The sequence below is a fragment of the Phalacrocorax aristotelis genome, chromosome 18, assembly GCF_949628215.1.
Source record: "Phalacrocorax aristotelis chromosome 18, bGulAri2.1, whole genome shotgun sequence".
Taxonomy (NCBI): domain Eukaryota; kingdom Metazoa; phylum Chordata; class Aves; order Suliformes; family Phalacrocoracidae; genus Phalacrocorax; species Phalacrocorax aristotelis.
This window is the reverse complement of record NC_134293.1, coordinates 9,602,731-9,624,027: the sequence shown is the minus strand read 5'-3', so window position 1 is coordinate 9,624,027 and position 21,297 is coordinate 9,602,731. Positions and strand designations below refer to the sequence as shown.

The window sequence follows — 21,297 nt, the reverse complement described above, 5'->3', positions numbered from 1 at the left end:
ACTGGAGAAACAGGGCAAAGCACCTTCTGCAGTAGCAAAGCAGCGCCGTGCCTGAACTCGATTTTAGCTCCAAACACTGTCTGCTGCATTCCTGACTTGTGAACTTGGTGAAGTTCAAGCTTGAAGAAAGCTCTGCACAGCTACTAGAAACAACTTGGTGAGAATATGAAGAGCCACAAAGTGAATTATCCATTTGCTACCACTGCTGGTAACCTCCTCGGTCCAGGCTTCGCCATGCCAGGCTTAGCTTTAATCTGCTTGTAAAATTAAGCATTACAGATTAAACCTTAACTGCTTTTTGCTGGTGGGAAGGAGAAAGTTCCTCCTATGAAACTTAAATGCCACATCCATAAATTAAATATAGTTTTGTCAACTTGTTGACACAAGCTGGTTTGATATGATTCTATATACGTTAATCAACTAAACTTTTGAAGGGGGAAAAGAAAAAGGACTGGAGGAGTCTGACCCTAAGCCATGTGGGAAGCATAATGCAGAATGCTCCAAAGAAACCAGGCGGTGCATTAATGTTTGCATACAAAGAGCTACTGGACAAAAAAAAAGTATTAAATGATATTGGGGTTAGGCTGTATTCGCTAGCGGGAAACCCTTGAGCAAACAAATATTAGCAGATACAGAAAAATACTTATAGGACTAAGATGAGCCATCTTCCATCTCTACCTTTCCCACCCATCAGCATTACTTCCCTCCATGCAGTGACGACAGAAGGCCTGAGAAACCAGCTGCGAGCAAGCCTTGCGGCAGCCGCTGAAGAACACCCTCTCCACCAGCTGGCCCTACTCTTGCATGTAAACCTCAGGCTACTATTCATGCCGGTCAGTCAGGTGCTAGAACCCACGCTGCTTCAGCAAGTGGCTCCAGAGCAGGGTTTTGATTCTCTGCTTAAGCTGTCCTAAGTGCAGCTCTAGAGAGAGAGTGGACCGAGTAGCCAGCAGGCAGGAATGCTTTCCTTTCTTCCATGCCATGGAAAGCAGTAAAACCAGCAGGAAGGCCAGGGCTCATTTCCTCAATAAAAACACAGCTCTCCCTCTTTTAACTTACCCTGCAGCATGCACATACTTCAAAGACACACAGAGCAACAGTTATGTCTAGAGGGAAACAGGACAGCTGAAAACGTTGGGAGAACCTGGGCAAGACAGCAGCAAGCGGCTCTATTTACCTCGTACCACAAAGACTCCACGTTAAACCACTCCTCACACTGGAAGGACCCACAGGGCAGAGGGTAGCAGAACCCAGCCCGTGGGAAACGGCGCCAAGAGCTATACGACCCGCACGCTCGAGTGCTTCCAAGTCCTGCCCGGCAGCCATAGCGGTACCACTGAGCTTGTACTGAGGCCACAGGACAAAGACCTTGAGACACTTGTACACCATTTTTACTTCGCTGTGTCCTGCACGTTCCAGAACTTGTTTAGATTAGATTCCTCCCCTTTGTCTTTTCCTCTCCCCCCTTATTTGTATAAGAATGGGTCTGGTACTGCTTCCCCATTAATATTAAGGTTGCAAATTCCAAATTAACACATTTGAAAAAATGGGGGGAGGGTGTGTGTGGGGATCATGCTGTAGTGGACTCAAATAAAGACCAATGTTAAATATTACTTAATGTTTTCTTTTATTTAAAAGATCATTCACAAAATACCATATCCATAAATTTATTTTGTTATGAAGCAGAATGTGTTAAGTGTTTGAAATTCTTTTCCTGTTTTTGTTTTTACATTTAAAAGTCAACTGTCTTGACTAGAGGTGAGATTTTATATGGGAATTTGTTCTTAAAATCTTTTCCACATTGAAGATGTAAAGAGGTCAATTATTGGTTTGGAATACAACCACACAAATGCATGTCTGTCTTAAATTAAGTATTAGTGTTAGACAAATGGTTCTTATCTCAGAAGCAGATTAAGTGACAGGCAGAAGGAAGGAAAGAGTAGTTCTGTAAGTTGCTGGGACTCTGACATTACAAAGGTAACTTCAGGGAAGACATTCGCTACTAGCAGCGATGCTGCCGGTAGTGAAGCAGCCACGCTTCCAAACTCCTCTCGCCAGCGCTCTGCTGTGCCGGCTGTTTTATCCGAAAGCTGTCAGCACTAGCATTAGGGGCCCAGGTTTCTGTCATGCATTGGACACATCCACACTTCAGTGTTGTGGATCCAGGCTTTGTTTTGAAACATTAATGACCTCTCTCTCCTTTCGCTCCAGCCTCCCCTCCCTCCTCCCACACAACACCGGCAAGAAACATTTCAAGTGGAGAGAGATGCAGCAATTAGAGATGCTTTTTACCCAAACTTCTACAGGAAGAGAATCTATAGCAGAGCGATTTCTAATCTGCCCATTTTCAAGGTATTCTGAAAGCAGAGATCTTAAAACTGTACAGCACTGGGCAAAGAAATACAGGGGATAATGGTGATTACATACTGCATGGCAAAGTATACACTCAAACAAAAATAAAAAAGTCAATTTTATTTGTAGAAACTTCATTTAAAAATTTACCCAACATGTAAAACCCAAAAAAAAAAAAGAGTAAGCAGAAAGAGCCAGTGAGCAGTTGTGCTCAAAGAGGCACATTTTTTGCAGCGCTAACCTTGAGCTCAGAGGTGTAGTATCATACCATTTTAAAGTCAACAGCCAACCACCAGCAAGAGTCTGCTGGCAGGTGCTTTATCCACACTGATTCCACCACCTATTCACCAGGCTTCTTGTCTTCCAATTTGATTTAAATCTATTAAATTGATACCTCTGGTGTGAAAGGGCAGCTGTCCCCGAGTTTGATACGGGGCTTTGCCATATACAGGAACTCTATCACCAAATGCCATAAATGGTATTGCACTACTTGGTTAGAACTGTAGATTTCTCTGTTCAACTCATCTGGACTCTCCAGTTTTCCTCTTCAGAGCCACAGCAATACAGAACAAGACATGCAGGTCAGAAGAGGAGCACTGAGGAAGTAAAAGGAAACAATACAGGGCAATAACTAAGTCTAACCTGTGCTTCTAAAGTAAAACAAACCCAGAAAGGAAGAAGTTGAAGCAGCACCTTTGTCCAGAGACCTCCACACTCGTGGAAGGAGCAACACTGCCTTATCTACTGGCAACTGTGCTGTTTGGAAGGAAACAGAAGAGGGAAACTCAGCACAAAGCAGGCACTAGATACAGCAAAGCCAAGAACGTACTAAAAACCACTTGTTAACAGCTGACATGCATTCACAAGCTCTGTGTTTTCGGTTTCAAAGAGGACAAATGCCAGATGGCAGGAATGGTAAACTGCAGGGTTGACATTCCAGCAGAGCTAGTCACTCTGTACTGTCTTGTTTTTCCTCCCGCCTCCCCATTCCCTCTCAACCCCAAACTCAGTCGTGCTCTTTTACTACTTCCTCTCGGGGCTTGGCTCCACCGAAGATAGCAGAGTTTGGGTTGGCTACTTGATTGAGGGGAGTAGCAACTGTTCGAGGCTTGAGCTGAAGCCGGGGCCGCTGTGCTCTTTCCTCTGAAAGAAGAAACACTGAGTTTTTAAGATCTGTCTGTCAAGGGTAGTAGCTTTAACCTGACATAAAGCAGGAGTCTCCTCCATGAAGGAAGGCTGACTTACAGAAGGTAAAGCGTTTACCTTCTGTTGGCTCTCTGAAGTCCATGGAAGATCCACGAAGGGGAGGCCCATCTCGGAAGCGACCAGTGCCACCACTTCCCATTGAGGCACCTGGTGGTCGCCGGTCTCCAGGGCGGGTTCCTCTACCCCGGCCTCCCAAGAAGTCATCATCTTTGAATCCTGAAGGCGGAAGACAGTGAATTTAAAGAGCACATTCTGCAATGCTTTTAGTCTACATTTTTATTTGGGTGACTGGAAAACCTTGCAAGTCACTGCTGTCAGTCCAAGATGATGCACTGAGAGCCTTTGTCTGTAGACAGGTCACTTCACAGATCTCTAACACGTTCTAGAAGAGTCACACAGATTCCGTCTGAAACCCAGCATACTGTGCCAAGTTCAGAAACTGCTTTATCCACCTAGAGGCTTACTGGAGTGTTGGAGAGCGGGTCATCAAGTGAGCTTAAAAATATGAGCTTCAGCTGCAACTTCAGATTGTTAACACCATTAGCTGAATTCAGAGACAAAGCTGGAAGTACCCAGAGTACTTCTGTAGCCAGATCACACTGGCTACAGCCTTAGCATGACATCTGCAGGAGCAGAGTAAATGGGAAAATAGCGAGGGCATAGTGAAATACACACTCCTTGGAAAACAGAGCCTTTGAAAAGCAGAGCAAAACCCCAAGGCTTTTTAGTTGTACTATAAACTGACCAGGCATTTACTAGATTAATGAAAGAACTGGAAAAAAAAAGCAGTACAGACTTTAAATGTGAAATTGACTGCATTTCTTCAGCTTATGTATCAAAAAAATTAAGCACTGTCTGTCATTGGCCAGAATTCCAGTCCACGCCAATCCTAGAGCATCTCTCAGCCCCCATCATCATTCAATGGGAGGAGGATACTTCAGACTAACAGCACACCCAAGGGGAATATACTCAGTTTTTCAGAAGCTGCCTAGAAGCGAAAGTTGTTTTGCTCCCATTTCAGATTTTCCTTTCCACTGCACAGTTTTTGGCAGAGTTGCAGAACTGTCGCTTACTTCAGTGCCAAACAACCATCTTTAAAGGCTTGATCTAGAGCAACGCTGTACAACCTGAGAAAAGCTGTAGCAACTAAGACTTAAAAGCTAAATTTTTGGCTCACAAATCACTCATCCAGCACCTAACAAGCTGAAATGCATCTGCATTTGAAGAAGCTGCCAAAAAAGGAATAAAGCTGTAATGCCAGAACGTTTAGCTACGACGGCAGATTAAGTGCAGCGCTGTAGCAAGCATCCTCTCTCCAGCATCCGGCTTCAGTTTCATGCTAGTGCCAAGGGCATGCTTCGATATTGCTCCTTCTACTTTGTCCATTCCACTCACGCAGAGACCAGACATTGCAAAGTTGCACTTGCCAACATCTCCCCATCAGAAAATGGACCAAACCCGTGATTTCAGAGGACAAAAGAAATTGTGTTAATGTCACCCTGTATTCTAGTAGCTTGCAGCTGACTGGAAGTCAAGAGCAAACCCGGTGGCTCCACTGCTACCTTCCACTCAGCAAGCTCAGTCATTTGCTGCAACTTGCATTACTGTAACAGGTCTAAAAGTTTAGGTACATTTTTGCATTTAAGAGTGCTCTGGAACACTAACACATCTTTGGAAAAGTCAGTTGCTTCAGCGGTACACATATAATGATGTCACTTCTCCTTCAGAAGGTGAAAGGCTCTGCTCTGAAAGAATACAATATCAGCTTTTCCACACGATCCGTCTGTTTCTGCTACTATTCAGCAATGTACTTCGCATCATGTTTGAGAAATGCTTAAAATCTAGATACGATAGGCTACATTTGAACAAGTATTCTGCCAATCAGGACTGTTTCATAAAATGTGCAATCAAGACTCCTTCCTCTGTTATAAGGCAACAGAAGTTTCCCCCTGAAGGATCCCACCGCAGCTGTAGGTTGTCCAAAGTTGGCATACACTAGACTCAACCAAAACAGTAATGGGGACAAATGTAGCTGACATGAAAATGAGAACAATTTTGTGCCTTTTAGGCTGCCTATCCGTATAAGTGTTAATACTGATACCAGAATTGAAGTCATCTCTGGAATCCCATCCACCTCCTCTGGATTCTCGGGAACCTCCTCCCATTCCTAGGAAAAAAGCCACAATTCTGTTCAGATCTGAAGCTGTGGGAAAGACTGATCAAGGGGATACCACACCAAAGTTTCAGTCCTTCAATATCCAAAGTCATGCTGCTGGAAAAGCCTTTTGTTTCAGTACTACCAAGTTCCATTGCATAGGAACAAAAGTTCAGTTTAAGTTAACCAAGAATACGTGGTCAGAAAAGTTCCTCTAATACATATTCAATGGAAACCTTTCGCATGCCTAGGTCGATCAAGCTTCAACGACAACAAAGCCTGTTTTTACACTGGAACGGGAGACTAGATAGTCCAAAGTAAGTATTTGTCTACTTGTGCTTGCTTAGCTTACTCACTTTTCTTACATCATGATAAAATAGTAGCAGATCAGACTGTTGGGCTTATGATTGTCCTCTGCAAGACACCGTACATCACTAGGGGTATTGGTCTCACTTCCTGGCCTAGGAGTGACAACATATTTAGCTTTTGGACAAAGCGCATCTATTCCAGACATTTCAAGAGCAGCAGCAGCTAGGTTAGAAACATGTATATATACATATATATAAAATTTCCCCTTCCCACATAATCTTCATGTTTACCTGCATGCCTTGTCTTAGCATTAGTTAGCACCACAAGTCATAACTACAGCCATCATATTTAAGAAGCTACTCAGAAAAATGGAAGTCACCTCTGTCATCAGGCCCGCCACCTTTTCTGAAGCCAAAGCCACCTTTATCCTGTTTTCTGCCTTCTGCTATGTCCACTCGGAGTGATCGATCACCTAAAAGCTGTTAAATAAAGGGGAGAATCTTTTCAGAATGTACCATATGGGCTGCCAAGGAGTTTGAGACTCGTGCTTATCTTTTTACTTCACAAATTAGTTGCAAGTATACTTACTGCACCATCATATGTAAGAGCTTCCTTGAGTGACTCCACCTCATCGAACTCTACGTAACAAAATCCTGTAAGGAGAACCTCACAAGTTAATACCAGCACTTTAAAAGGCCTTCGTAAGAAGCTGCTCTTTCTACATATCTGCTAATAGCCTCCCTTCCCTTTCAAACATAAGCTACAATAAGTGCAAGTTGCACACAACTCAAACCAAATGCGATTAATGAAGAATGCATTTACCTATGCCTATTAGTGACAGGGACAAATCCTGAAACAGAACTCTGAATGGGCACTATGCAAAAGCTAAGAGCCTGATTAATTCCCTTTACCATAGGGTTCTCATTACAGATTAGATTTGGTCTATGCCTTTGGACAGTTATTTAGCTGAATATTGATATTTAATTACCAGTATTTTTCAACAAGAAGCTGAAGTGCCTACTTGGCCAGCAGACTGATTTTGTGTCATCACATCATCTTGTGAATTTATTCCTTTTTCTAAGACCCTCCATTACCTGAGCCAAGCCTTTCCCCCCACCAAGAGTAACTTAAATACACTCCCTTTCCACTGGCCAATTCCAATGCAAACTGGTTCTGTGTCCTCCAAAACAACTATCTGAATGGCTTGTTACTTGCTTTTTCTCCCCATCTACTAAAAAAAGACAGAGCTGAAGCAATGGGAGTCTTATCAACTAAAGAAGGATTGTGTAAGTACTCAATGCTTAAGGTCATGGATCTTAAGTGGGTCAGACACTTCAGCTTTGTACAATTCATACAAGACAAACAAGGTTTGAGAAAGTCCTCTTATGGCAGGGCAAATATTGACTCATCACTCAGGTTAGTCTGTATCTTAAGATGATGGAAGTAACAGTGAATCTCATTCAGATGACATGTTTATTTGTTAGTGAATGAGAAACCTGCATAAGTCAACATAAAGAACAAATGCAGATCAACAAGCTAACTGTGCTTCAGAGTAGGGACTGAAACTCGCCATTAAAGTGACTTCAGAAATGCCTTGTTTTCTCCTGCCAGTTAGCCATCTATAACTAAAACAACTCTGAACACTCACCTTTAAATTTGTCTGTTTCCTTGTCTCTGACTAGTCGTACACTCCTTACACTGAGATCCTTGAAGATGGCATCTATGTCTCCTTGAACAGTGTTGAAGGGTAGATTTCCCACATATGCTGTGAAAGGGGGTTCTGTTGGCAGCTCTTTCTGTTTGCGAGAACCAAGGCCACCGCCACGAGACCTGTTGAAAGAAAGTACAGTGTCTCTGGAATTTGACTCCCAAACACAGCCAGTAATATACTGCATAGCGCTAATCAGGTGCTGTTTGACTTCCTGGCAGTGGATTTTTCCACAACTTTGCTTAGTTTTTCCTACCCCTTTACCTCTACCTGCCACCTCCACTATCAGCCAACTCCTTTCTAGTATTAGCTGATGCAGTACTTGAGTGGGAAAACAAATGAACAATATCTTTAAATACATTACAGGTGAACTCAGTAACAAAGTGATGAATGAACTTCTTTCTCCTCCCACAGTCCATTAAGAAAAGCAATATAAGGTTATTTCTACTGTCCCCTACTCAAAAACAGGGAAGAAATACTTGCATGGCACAGGCTCATCAGCTTACCCTGAAATTAAGCTGAATCCAATGCTTTTAACTAAACAGCGTATTATCAACAACCACTCCACAATCATCTAAATTATTTCAACAGCTTTTTGCTTAACAGAAACATCTTCTCCAAACTCTCAAGTTATGGCCATAACTGTCAGATAACTGGACTGGAATGCTTTGAATTGAACAGATAAAAAACTTGGTTGAGCAAGGTGTTCTAAGGCAGAGGAACCACTTCCAGTGCTATTTGGGTGTTTACTTCTTCATTTGCATCTCATGAATTAGACTGATATAAACTAGGTTGTCTTTTCCCTCATTCTCAGTTAAGGCCATTGGCATTGCTTGCTGAGGAACTAGCCTATACTATATTCTTTAGTGTATTAATGTGACACCTCTGTGTGTTAATTTCCTGCAGAGCCCAATCTTCTAAAGCTAACTTTGATCTCCTTTACAGAAAGCAAGATTTGTAGCATGGGCACAAGGCAACCATAAATTACAGCTCCTGGACTTCTAGGCTAGAGGATGCCACTATCACTGATTCTAATGCCTCTTGCCTCACCTGAGCAATCTTTGACTTTTACCTGAGACGCCTACCTACTACTCTGTCCATGTTCTTAATAAAGCACAGTAAAAGTCAGGCATTGAAAATCTCAGCTCACTTTCCCAGAGGCTCACTGCGCATTTAGAAGCAGAGTGGACTCAAACTGTACCAAACCAGGATTTGCTAGTGTGACATGGAGTAATTAGATTTCTGCAGAGTCCTACCTCAAATACAGAAGGTCAAATCATTTTATTATTTCCCTTTATCCTGGCTGGTTCCATGCAGCTAGAAAATCCACTGGGCAATGTACTTGTCTGCCTTTTTTTTTAATTCCAGAATAAATATTTTATTACTAATGAATCAAATAATGCAGACATCTTGAGTAAGATTCCTTAACTCTTTCTAGGTAAGCCTGTCATTTATGCCTTTTTATGGTAGCAGCTCCACACAGGAGTCATTTGTCACCAACACTATCAGCATGCTGCCAAGTGTACTTAAATCACAACCTACATATCTTTAATTAGTGTCCACCCAGGTTCATATTTTAGCATTTTTTACAATATTCTTCATCTGCCTTTGTCTCATTAACAAGTCAGAGTCAAAAACATACTTCAGAACTAAAGCTGCTATAGTTGGGTGCTGTGTATGTACAGCAGAATTAACTTTAGTTACAAGACTTAAGTTTTAAGGAGGAACTCCAAGAAACTTGAGTTGCTCTTCTTTAGAAGTCCATAATGCTTAGAATCCATTCCATGTCTTTGTTCTTAATTCTCATCTATGGCCTTACAAACCGTCATTAAAATACTATACATCTAACTTGCAGCCAAAAATCTTAATTTTTTGCTTACGTTGAGTTTAAAAGGAGCATAACATCCTTCTACATATTCTCACCATGTTCCTTGGACTGCCAGTCATCTGGTTCAGTGCGCTGATTCACCTGGAAATTCACCCTGAAGCTGAATTCTCAGCCAGATCAACAAGATGCAAAGGGCACTTGTGCCAAGACGGGAAGGAGCACCAGAGCAAGGGCTCAGACTACAGCTTTCAACACCAACCTCCCCTCAGATCATTTTGAGCTGCTTCTGAAACCACACCCACAAGCTAGCAATCCCCAAAAGAATTTGTGCTACAAACCTTGTTTCTACCATAGCATACCAGAACTTCATGGGGTGCGTGTATGGAACACCATGCCCTATTGTGCAATCCCTACTGACACTAAGTCAGAAAATGAAGTCTTCTTTTTGAATTTGATGCATTAAGGCCTCAGTCATCGAATATATATCTATATCTTCGGTATTTTAGTCTCCATTTGAAGAAGAAAAATGGTCAATAACTAGGTTCCAATCTCAGTTTTCTACAGAATCCACGTATAGAAACACAAAAAGAAACTGTTTACTTCCCTACATTTTTTCAACACTGAAACAAAAAAAAAGGCTGACTTCAATAACCAAACAATGAAATTGAAAGATGCTGCTCTCATTTGTTAACAAAATAGGACAAAAGTTAACTATAATTAAAAACATCTCTGAACTAAGTGAACTGGGTCACACTAAAGTTTTAAATGAATATCTGCATTTCCCACTCAGTGTAACTTCTGCTCAGGCATAAATAGGTAATAATGATGTCATCTTAATGTGAGAATCTGAAAGACTACTATTTGATTTCTTTTTCAGAAAACCAAAGCAGAAAGCTGAAGTGGAAAGCTTGCTTCTAGCAAATGCAGAAGCACACATCCTTATAATTAGACTTACTTTTTGGTGGATTGAGTTAAATGACATCATAAGGCCATATTGGCGTGAAACAACCACCAAACTCTCACTTTGAAGCTACTCTTTCAGAAAGTTTAGTTATCCTCTCCAGAAAATAAGATCTGTCAAAAGTTCAAAACAAATAATATTTTGAAAGCTAGTATTTAATAGCCTTTCACTAACAATCAAAACAATAGTTCAGTATGTATCTTTCTGCACAGCGGAGACAACCACCTAACTGGATTCCAGTGTTAGTGCTTTACCAGAGGCAGCATAAGGCTCAGCAGGATGCAGGCTTTGTTGAAAATCTCCAAGACCACAACTCCAAATAGATATCAAATTTATTCAAGCAATCCAGTACATCTTTAGAGCAAGCATTAGATGTCTTCAACAAAAAACTTACCCAAGTCTAAAAATTAGGAGACATTTATTAACACTAAATGGGTAAGACACAGGATCCAAAATACCATAAGGATTAGCTCTCCATTTTCACTTACTTTTACTTACTTCAGCAGATGAATCTTAACGCTTGAGTAAGGTGCCCACCATTATTAATCCCAGCACTTCACGCCTACCAGCAAGTCAGGAGGGTTAAATAGTTTCCTTCAACTTTGAGAAGTTCTACACATGTTCAGAGACTTTCAGCTAGGCCTAGGTATGCTTAAGTACAGATTTGTGTGTCAAATTTTGGGCTCCAAAGCACCAAAAAGCTTTTATAGTAAACCATCTGTTATTAAAATTAGCAGCATGTTCCTCACCTGGAATGAAGTGACTTTTGCATACCATAGTAAGTATTATGCTTTAGCTCTTAATCAGTGCACTACCAGGGCACTAGCAAAATCCCATCTCATCATGCCAGTCATATTCTGTTGCTCTTCCACCATAATTTTAAAGAGTATGAGAAAGAGACAGATAACTTACGGATGTTAGAACTTGTTGGGAATGACTGTTTTCTATCCGTCACGCTTAAATCCTACGCTCACTCTCTATACAGACCAAATGTTACACAAAATACAACTTCCATAAAAGTTACTATATCTCAACTGAGTTTACACTATTCTTTCAATCCTAAAAATGAGTAGGACTCACTTTAAGTTAACATGGGATTCTTTAATCAGAATGCCCAAGAAGAACAATGATGTTTTCATTATGCTACACATATTATGGGACTTTACACAAAGCAGAGACCCATTAAGGTCTGAAATCATGAATTAGCTATTACCTTCCTAGTCTTCCTAGTGATAAATTAGATGCAAGTACAAGTAGAACTCTAATATTAGTAGCATCTGAGGCTTAAAACTACAGCTAATTCAGAGTAAGTACATTTTCTCTTCTGCAAAGGCATCTGCTAATCAGCAGGACACCTTCAGTTCACCAAAACAAGTATCCACATCTTGCCTGAGAGGAAGTTTAAGTACTCTATTAAAGAAATCTGAATATGAAAGTAACATTTAAACTTTAATTTTATTACTTGATAGAACATGCCTATATTGACTAGGGCAAACTGAATAGTAACATCTGAATTTATTATGAGCATCAAGTGCCACTTTAGGCTGCTGTCAAGGTTATTTGTTACAGAAGTTAAGGAATAACAATCCTAAGTGGCTACACCATCTGTTTGCTCTGGGACATCTCTTCTTTAGACACTACGCATAAAAACAAGCTTACAAGGCTTAAGTGTACAAAGTGTCAGAGCGCTTCCAAAGACAAGAAAACTTACTCCTGTTATAACCTCAGCAGCAGCTCCTCCCTGCTGCCTAGAGAGTCTGAAACGAAACCAGTTTATTCCTCTAAGAGCAGGAAAGGACAAGAACATTTTTGACCAGGAAACATACGGAAGATTAGATTATAAAATAGCATACTGGTTAAAATTTGTTTGCAAGGACAGTTTATTTCATAGTTCTATGCCTACTGCTCTATTTTAGTGTGCACAGAAACTTATATGGCACCAACCTTCAAAACAGTAAATTACTAATTGCATCTTCCTAACCTGATATAAGACAAACTTCGTAATTGCTGGTTATTGTTTCTGTAGCTCCTCCCCTACACGCACTCTCCAGCACAGAAACAAGAGATGAGACAAGCCTTATTCCTAAGGGTCAGAGATTTGGGGTCGGCACCCGGAGCCCGGATGAGGCAGGACGGCGGCTCACAGCCCTCCCCGGCCGGAGGCACCACAAAGCCCTCCCATTTCCTCCCCGCCGCAGGCATCGCAATGCTGCCCGCTCCCGGGGGCGCCGCAGCGGCTCCCCCCGCCGCCGGGCACCTCGCCCTACGGAGCACGGCCGGCCACAACAGGGGCCCCTCGCCCCGCCGCAGTCCTTCGCGGGAAGCTCTCTCCTCCCATCTCCCGGTCCGTCCCCGAGCTCCTCACGGTCTGCCCTGGCTCGGGCCCAGCACCTCCCTAAATCCCCCTCTCCACCGGGCCGGCGGGAACACAGCGACACCTTCCTCCTCCTCCTCCTCCCGCCCCTTCCCGGCACTCCCAAGCCGCCAGGCCCTAAACCTTGCGGCACTCGCCCCTCGGAGCGAGGGGGCCGCCACCCGTTCCCAGAACACCACAGCCTCCTCCTCGCCTCACAAAGCGGGCCCGCCACGGCCGGGTGAAACGCGCCCCGCCGGGCTCAGCCCCATCCCCCGGAGAAGGGAAGGCGGCGGGGCGAGACGGGCCCGAAAGGCTCCCCCGGAGGCAGCGCGCCCCCGCCCGTCCCTGTCCGCAGCCGCCCCCCCGCCGCGCCCGCCCGCCATCTCCAGAGGGAAAGGGGCAGGCTCGGCCCGGCCGCGCCCCCTCCTCGCCCGGCCGGGGGGGCCGCGGAGCGCCACTCCCTCCCTCCCTCGCGCTCCGGGGAAGCCCGCGGCGCTCCCCGGCGGGCCGGGCTCCAGCGCCGCCCGCAGCGCCGCGCTCACCCCCGGCCGCCGCCGAAGCTGCTGTAGGCCCGATCGTCGTAAGGATCAAAATCCGCCATCGCCACCTCAGCCTCCTCCCCGTGCGAGCGTGACAGGACCGCGCCCGCAGGACCCCGCGCCGCTTATATACGGCGGGGCCCGGGCCAGGGCTGCCCCTCGCGGTGCCTGTCTCCAGCTCCCCGCCCCGCCGGGACTGTCCGCGCTACTGCCTGTCGGGCCGTCTCCGGGCGGTCTGCCGCCGCCCTCACGTCTCTCACCGGCCGTTGCGGCCCAGCCGAGCCCCGGCTCCACCCGCGCTCCGTCGCCGGGAGCTCGCGGCATAGCCCCGGTACGGGCTGCGGGGTCGGGGCCGGGCGTTCATTGGTGACACAAGCTAGGCCTTTGGCTCCGGAGAGTGCTTTCGCCGCCCCAGTACTAGAGCCGCCGGCCTCCCGTGTGTCCCCAAACCGCGTCGGGGTCATTGCTGATCAGATCCCAGGGGGTGGCTCATGCTCCAGGCGTGACACTTAGTCTCTGCACTCCTGCCATTGGCATGAGATGAGAGAGCCTGGAAGCAGCAAACGTGCACAATTTCTGCAGAATAGAGCTGTATTTTATTGTAAAGATAATGGGCTGCACCCAAAAGTTTCTTGGTGTTTAAAAACATGCCCTGTGCATTGACCGATCCGTTTCCTTTTCCTGGGCCGTTATTTCAGGTGTTATAGTAACACCACAAGACATAGAGGCTCTCGTGCAATGGCCGATACGCCCGGTGTCCTCTGCCCCTGCGACTCTGGACCGCTGTGTTTTGGAAGAGTGGAGAGAGTGATCCGTGCCCCACGGGAGAGGGTTCAAACCTCCCTCAAAAGCTGCTAACCGCGGCACGGGGGAGCGAAGGAAGCCCTTGGGGCAGGGGAGGGACGGGGGAGGCCTGAGGGGGTGATGGGGACGGGAACATAGTGCTGAGGGGCGGCCCTGAGGGGAGCGTGGGGCGCTGTGGGGAACACGAGGCGCGGGGGTGAAGCCCCGGCGCTGAGGTGAGGGGGAAACCGCGGACCGACGGCGCTGAGGCCGCCGACGGCCCCGTCCGCGCTCGGGCCCCGCTGCCCCGGAAGAGGCGGGGCGGGCGGAGGACGGCGGCGGCCCCACGTGCGGCAGCGGCGGCATGGCGGAGCTGGAGGGCCGGGCCGGCGGGGCGGTCGCCGACCCCCGCGGGGTGCTGCGGCAGGGCCGCGCTTTCCTCGACTTCTTCTGGGACATCGCCAAGCCGGAGCAGGAGGTGCGGCTGGCGGCCACCGAGAACCTCCTGCGGCACCTGCGGGAGGGCAGGAAGGTGAGGTGGGGGCCGGGGCCGGGGCCGGGGCCGCGGTCGCGGCGGGCTGGCCGGAGGGGCCATGGGCGCGGGCAGGCGCCGGGTCGGCGCGGCTCTTCGCTCCGCTCCCGCTTGGAAACGCGTGTGCCGGAAGAGAGGCGCGGCGCGGGGCCCGGCAGCCCCGCCGGGTCCGCAGGAGCGTGGGCACCGCCGGAGCTGGCTGTCTCTTGCAGGACGATGAGCTGAAGTACACGCTCCAGCGGCTGGTGGAAGGACTGGGAGCCACTCGGGAGGCCGCCCGCCCAGGCTTCAGCTTGGCCCTGGCGCAGGTCAGTGTTTCCCAGAGCGGAGCCCTGCGCTCTGTGGCCCCTCGCCAACCCCGGCCAATTCCCGGGGTCCCGCTTTGCAGTTTGAAAGGAGGCTTGAGGGCAACCTCAGCATGCAGGTGGCAGAGGAGGCTCTTGCAGCGAGCATAGAAAAACTGTGCAGTTTTAAATGGTGCTAGCCTGTTGTAGGAGCACTTATAACGGTATAAGCTATATCAGTACCACAGTCATGCTACAGAATTCTGTCCTGCTTCAAGAACCACCCTTAATTTGCAAACTTTGAGCCTGTAACATAGCTAAGAGTCCCAGCAACTGGGATCACCAGTGGGATCCGACCGCATCTCAGCTAACAAGTTGATGATGCAGAAGAGCCTTGCCCATGTTGAAAAGTTTTGTTGCTTCTGTTACAGGGTCATGCAGTTGCAGCAAAATGTTCTCATTATTAATCCTGCTAAGTAATGTACAGGGGAGGAAAAAAAGGAATATCAGTAGGTATATTTCTGTCTACATGAGTTCCTATTTGGACACATCATCTACTGATCTAGTTGTCTCTGTGCTGGCCTAATAAGGCAGCGCAACTGCTGCTATGCTGAACAGCTCTTCAGCTCTATTTTGGCTGAACTTGATAAAACTTAATAAAATGAAAGAACTGCAGACTGAGCTGTTCCCATCCATCTCCTCAGGTTTTACAGGCTTTTGAGGAAATACCAATGTGCAGTGTCCTGGAACAGATAAAAGAAAAACACAATCTGGAAAAAGTGAAAAAGGTGAGTTGGCTCATAGCAGCGTTGCCTAACAGCTAGTTTAAATTAACCATTCTCTATTCTTTGAAGGCTTGGTGCCTGGATACTGTAGTTTTGGGGTTCTTGCTAAGGCAAATGACCATAATGAAATAACAGAAATATTTATAAAAACTGGAGGTTGATGACATTGTCGTCTGGCCCTGTTTTAGTTGAGGTTTGCTCGTGTGGCAGAAAGACAATCTAGGACACTTCTTAAACACAGTGCAGGAGGTTGCTTTTCAGCATGTTATCTTCATGTGGCAGGGTGTTCAAGGCTAGATCTTCCAGCCATCTAGTTCCACTGATCAGAGCTGTAGCTGAACATGAAACCTAAGTGAAGTGGGTTAACTCCACCACCCTTTTTTTTTTCCCCTTTCCAGAAACTTGTGAGAAATGCTGCTTTTGGAAACTTTTTTGGTGTTATGGCTCTGTTTCAATCCGGCCGGCTTGTTAAGGTAACGTTACTGTTGTTACTTGTTTGTCAGTACCGATCCTGGGGCTGTCTGAAGTGGAGAGAGGGTCTAGAGAGAAAGGCTGGGTCATTGGCTGGTCGATGAGATGGGACTTGAAGCATCAAGTTCAGTTCATTTATTTTGTTTTATCCATGGACTTTTTGTGCTTTTTAAATGTCTGTTCGTGACTAGAATGTAGGAACCGTGTCAGATAGCGCAGGAGGTTCCTCCCTCTCCTGGAAGGAAGGGATCTGTTATACACCATCAGAAAACACCATGTGGGCAAAAGCTGAGTGGCCTATCAGGAAGCAATTGCGTAGGTTTCTTGTTACAAGCCTTGTAAGGGTCTCAAGAGTGGATTGTTACCTGAGCCTTCAGCTTAATCTCTGATATATGTCCTTTGGTTTTGGCTTATCTTTCCTTTCTAGGACCGGAAAGCTCTGCTGGAGAGCATCCAGCTTCTCCAGCAGCTGGCACATCACCAAGCACACCTCAGAGACCTCCCTCGCAAAGCTCTCATTGACATCGTGTCTGAGGTATAGCCACAGCATCTGGTGGGTGGGAGGAGAGAGGACTTTGCTTCGGGGACTGCTTTTTCCTTAGTTTGTTCATAGTTGAAAGTTAAAGGGAGGGTGCGGAAGAGTGAGTTTAAACTGTAGGAGCTGTTTCCTGTGTTGTCTGTGGGCAGATGCTTTTATTCTGGGAGGGATGCTCTGGTTTAGCTTAGTCTGATTTCATCATGGGCAAACTGTAGTCTGTTTTTTCCCAGTTGGCTTGCTTGGGTGGTACATTAGACCGCCTGCTCTTTTGAATAGAAGTATGTTGAGAACTCTGGACAGCAAACCTTCTTTTTTATGAAGCCAGCCTGAGCCTAAGGCTGAATTTTGGGCTGCTGAGAGTGAAAGGATGTAGGGACATGGAGTAAAGGAACTCTGAGTATGTAAGAAAAGGAGAGAGTTTGTTTATTTCCTTCTTTTATGTGGATATTGTTCGTAGGTGTGAAGACTAACAGTGTTAAATCAAAATTAAATAAGGTTTTGTACAGAAGTGTTCAGGTCCTTTAGTCTTGGTGTGAGGTTTAAATGTAAGTTGAATACAATCTTTAAAAAATACAAATTAAAGGAGTTTTTGTGCATTTTTTATTTTACTGATGAAAACATTGGATCCACTTTTCTCTAAAATCATTGAACACAGTTGTTTACCAGCAAATCTTATTGAAACAAGTAACTTTGGGAAATATAATTAAAAGCTAATACAAGAGCGTTTCCTCCTCCCTGGGCTGCACGGCTGTATGGACAGGAGCAGTCGGACAGCAAGAGGACGGTTGCAGCTGGAGTCAGTTGACCAGAATTGCGATCTGATGACAATATATTGGCCTACTCCACATGGTTAAGCACCTGGGACTGTATGGCAGTACTGAATACATCCATTATTTAGTTTTGGATAAAGACTATTTCTGTAGTTTCCAGAACACTGTATACTTTTAGTAGAATGCCCTACAATGCAGGTATTTTAATATATTATGCAGCAAGTTAGTAAAATGCACTCAGATGTTTCTCATGTGCTCTCACCTTCATTCCTGTCTAGGTTCCTGAAACTGTGTTTGAGGAGGTCCTGTTTGGCATCTTGCAAAGTGACCTCGCTTCAGCCTTCACATCTCCAGAGAACCTGCACCTTTTGCTTGTGGGCATGCAGAAATTCCCTGGTGTTCTGAAACCTAAGAATCTGAAGAAGCTGTTTGGCTCGCCTACTGTTGTAAATGAGGAAAATATTCCCAGGTAAGTAAGTAAGTAAGGAGCATTAAATGCAACATTCTTGGTCTCTTGACTAGCAGTGAGAGAAACGTGGCTTTCGTTCCGATATCTGCCTGCATTTGCCACTGCAGGTGCTGTTAAGGGTCAGGTGCTAACTGTTACGCGGGTTCCTAAATTATAGCTCTGTCATTTCTCCCAAGAGGCACAGCCCGCAGTGCTCAGGAAATGTTCTGTGTCCTTCAGCAGGATGAATTTGGCCTTCAGCAATCCCCTTCCAGGCCAGATGTCTCACATTATTTTCTTTCTTCTTCTAGACTTGTAGAGCTTCTGCAAAGTGCTGCCAAATCTGAGAAGAAGGACAAGAAATTGCCCAGTGTAGTGTTTGATTTGCTACAAGTTTCACTGAAGGAAGATGCCTTTGAACTGTTCTGGAAAGAAGGTGTGGAGAATGGGCTACTGAAGGAGAAATCGGGACCTGTGAGGTTTGTTTTAACATGTTGTTTGCTGTTTTCCATATTATCCTTCTGTTTCTTGCCACAGTCTTTCTGCTGCCCTGTGGTAGGGTAGGTCATATGATTTCTTATGAACAATGTGAGAACACTTGCTTTTGGTTATTTAGGTATTCAGGAGAAAGTTTCTGGGGAGACTAAATCCAGGAGTTAGTAAGGTTTCCCTTAGAATTGTGACATATAACAAATTTGAGGTTAACTTTACCTAGGACAGCACATAAAGGTGATGCACCTCATCGGGCATAAAGGTGTCTTAAATATATAGCTTGCTCCTACAAGACTTGTCAGAGGCGCTGTTTTGTAAGTGCTTGAGAGGGAGAGTCATTTGGCTTTGTTTGCTTGGTTTAAGGAGGACAGCTTCTGTCTAGATAAACCCTAGTTCTGAAATTTGTGTCTAATACTGCTGGACTTGTGCTTTGTGGGATGGACTGAATTAAAGTGCCTGGATACGTTTTGATTCTGACATGGTCCATGTTTTTAAGTAGGCTATGGCTGTGGCTGACATCGTAACAGTAGCAATTTGAGCCTCTTTTCCAAGTCTAATGCTAGATCTTTGTAGGATTATTTAAGTTGTTGGTTGAGACTCACGCTGTATAAAAATAATGCCAAATCGGGAATAGAAATCTGTGAGCATTTTGGGGGAGCATAGTTTCATCTGGACCATAGCAAGGCAGTCTGTGGCCAGGTTTAAATCCCTCTTAACTCAAGAGTTTAAAAGTTGTAGAGGTGCACCTACAAGTTTTTTTTAAACTTATTACATGACTATCACAGTGAAAGAAAGCCATTTTCCAAGCCTGGGCAGTTTAAGTCTTGTTTTACTTCTTGGGTAAGTCTGAAAATACCCTTTGTATGCTCAAAATGTAGCTTTTTTTAGCCTGATCTCCTGCAGAAATAAGGCTAGTGCTGTCTATTCCATAACTCCTGAGCCTACTGGGCAATTTTGAACAAATTTGACAGCAAGTTGCTGTCAAAACTAAGTAAATTTGTGAAGTCAAGAACTAAGTAAGTTTTTATTAGGCCTGTGGAAACAAAATGTCTGGGGAGAAGAGATCCAGAAAGTGGACTGAGGAAGGAACAGCTAGTGAGGACAAATCTATTTCTAGACAGCGGAGGACCTGCTACGCGGAGAGATGTTAGCAGCTATGCTAGTCAGAAGAAAAGCTTTGGGCAGTAGGAGCTTTGAACACAGGATCCATGAATTTTTGACTTCTGCCTTCCCGCATGCTCCATGTAGCCTGCCCCACCACTACTGCTCTGTCTTACCCTTGTGTGTGGCTTTAGTGCTCCACCTCTTACCTGAGGGAATCTTCTTTGTTTCCCCTCAGTTACATGTGCTACCGGTTGCTGGGCAGTGCTCTCCCCTTGTTGTCTCTGGATCAGCTACAGATGGTTCTAAAAGGGAAGGTGATGCAGCACTATGGAGAGCACGTGGTAACGACTCAGGTAGGTCTTCTGAAAGTACTGGTGCTCGGGGCTAAAGGCTCAGTCCTGAGCAGAAGTCCTCTCCGCCCCCCTTTCTAGTTTCATGTTGTATTGTATAAAAAGTTTATGTAATTTTAGAACTTGGACTCTTACTAAAAACTGGTTGCAGTGGGCTGAGTATAGGCTGTGTTTAATTGTCATTGCCTATTTCTGTATTTTTCGTTCAGGCTTATTTTAAGGGTTTTGAAATTGTTCAGCACTGACCCCATCTGCTTTCATTGATGTTGCTGAGAAAGCTCTAACGATACAAGCAGAGGAAGGGCAGCCCTCAGCATATTGACAATGTCATATGTCATCCTTTAACAGTCCTTTTGATTTTGCGTGTCCAGAAGCTCCTTTTTGTCTGTCATTGTGCTGGGTGTTGCATGAACATTTGAAGTCAGAGACAAAAAGGGACAACTCATGCTTTTGTTTATGTTAGTGCTTGTTAAAAAAAGTTAAAATAAAGCACATATGAGGTTTAAGCCCTAATTTTATTTGGGAATCGGATTTTGGAACTCCTCTTCTTCTTTCCCTCCTGGGAAGCCAGCAAACAACACAGCCCTGCAATAAAGGGAGGAAGAATAAAAGGGGAATACTGATAAAAAGAGGCTTTGGTTTGGCTTTTTGTGGTAACGTAATTGTAAGCTTCCTCAAGTGGGCCAAGAATTGTTGCCCTCTCTTGGGAGGGACAGGACTTTGCAGTCTTCCTGTTCTGGTATCAAAGCAGCAACAGATGTGTGGGTTTGCTCTGAAAAGAATGCTTACCATGGTGCCTCCCTGTATGGACCAACTTTCTCCAGGGTTTATCCACTGACTTAGTTGTTTTCCTGTTTCTTGCTTTTTATGCTTGTTGCACGGTGAATTAGGCTGTGTTCTTCCATGTGCGTCAAAAAATGTGTTAATTCCTGCCCAAAATGTACAAATTCACTGAAGACAACTATTGACTAAATGGAAGGATAAACCCCTAATATTGTTGATGACGAGGAAGTAAAAAACATGTTAGTTTGAATTTGTTGTTGTTTTGTTCCTTGAGATGGGTTGTTTGTTTTGGAAAGCAAATACTGTTATCTTGTACTTTCTAATGGGATTCTGGTTGTTGCTGGAGATGGAACTATACAAAGCTTGAGTCTGATATTTACTGACAGTAACATTCCTGAGTCTACTTTGTTTCAACAGGGGAGCAAATGTACTTGATTTGCTTTGGTTGAGAGATGATTGATGAAACCCCTGTTGTGAGTTATTAGCCTGTTTACAGCAGTGCCTCCTGGAGTTTTCCTCCCAGTTTTCGTACTGATGCACAAG

At 45.1% G+C, this 21,297-nt stretch overlaps 2 protein-coding genes across 3 annotated transcripts in view; one reads left to right on the top strand and one right to left on the bottom strand.

Moving 5' to 3' along the window:
* Positions 1-1,608: 1,608 nt before the first annotated feature.
* Positions 1,609-13,554, bottom strand: EIF4H (eukaryotic translation initiation factor 4H). Of its 2 annotated transcripts, XM_075113142.1 has the most exons (7): positions 13,418-13,554; positions 7,671-7,852; positions 6,611-6,675; positions 6,402-6,501; positions 5,660-5,725; positions 3,616-3,774; positions 1,609-3,495 (listed from the first exon to the last, which is right to left on the bottom strand). In XM_075113142.1, the coding sequence occupies exons 1-7, from the start codon at positions 13,474-13,476 to the stop codon at positions 3,359-3,361; spliced, it is 768 nt and encodes a 255-aa protein (XP_074969243.1). In that variant the 5' UTR covers positions 13,477-13,554; the 3' UTR covers positions 1,609-3,358. The 2 variants fall into 2 exon arrangements, with proteins under 2 accessions (XP_074969243.1, XP_074969244.1); XM_075113143.1 differs by lacking the exon at positions 5,660-5,725.
* A 905-nt stretch (positions 13,555-14,459) lies between these two features.
* Positions 14,460-21,297, top strand: part of MYBBP1A (MYB binding protein 1a) — a 60,474-nt gene continuing 53,636 nt past the window's right edge. Inside the window, exons 1-8 of the mRNA XM_075113139.1 lie at positions 14,460-14,729; positions 14,942-15,037; positions 15,718-15,801; positions 16,197-16,271; positions 16,697-16,804; positions 17,856-18,046; positions 18,337-18,504; positions 19,857-19,974. Of these exons, the coding sequence (XP_074969240.1) occupies positions 14,562-14,729; positions 14,942-15,037; positions 15,718-15,801; positions 16,197-16,271; positions 16,697-16,804; positions 17,856-18,046; positions 18,337-18,504; positions 19,857-19,974 (1,008 nt within the window). The 5' untranslated portion in view covers positions 14,460-14,561. The remainder of the gene's footprint in view (positions 14,730-14,941; positions 15,038-15,717; positions 15,802-16,196; positions 16,272-16,696; positions 16,805-17,855; positions 18,047-18,336; positions 18,505-19,856; positions 19,975-21,297) is intronic.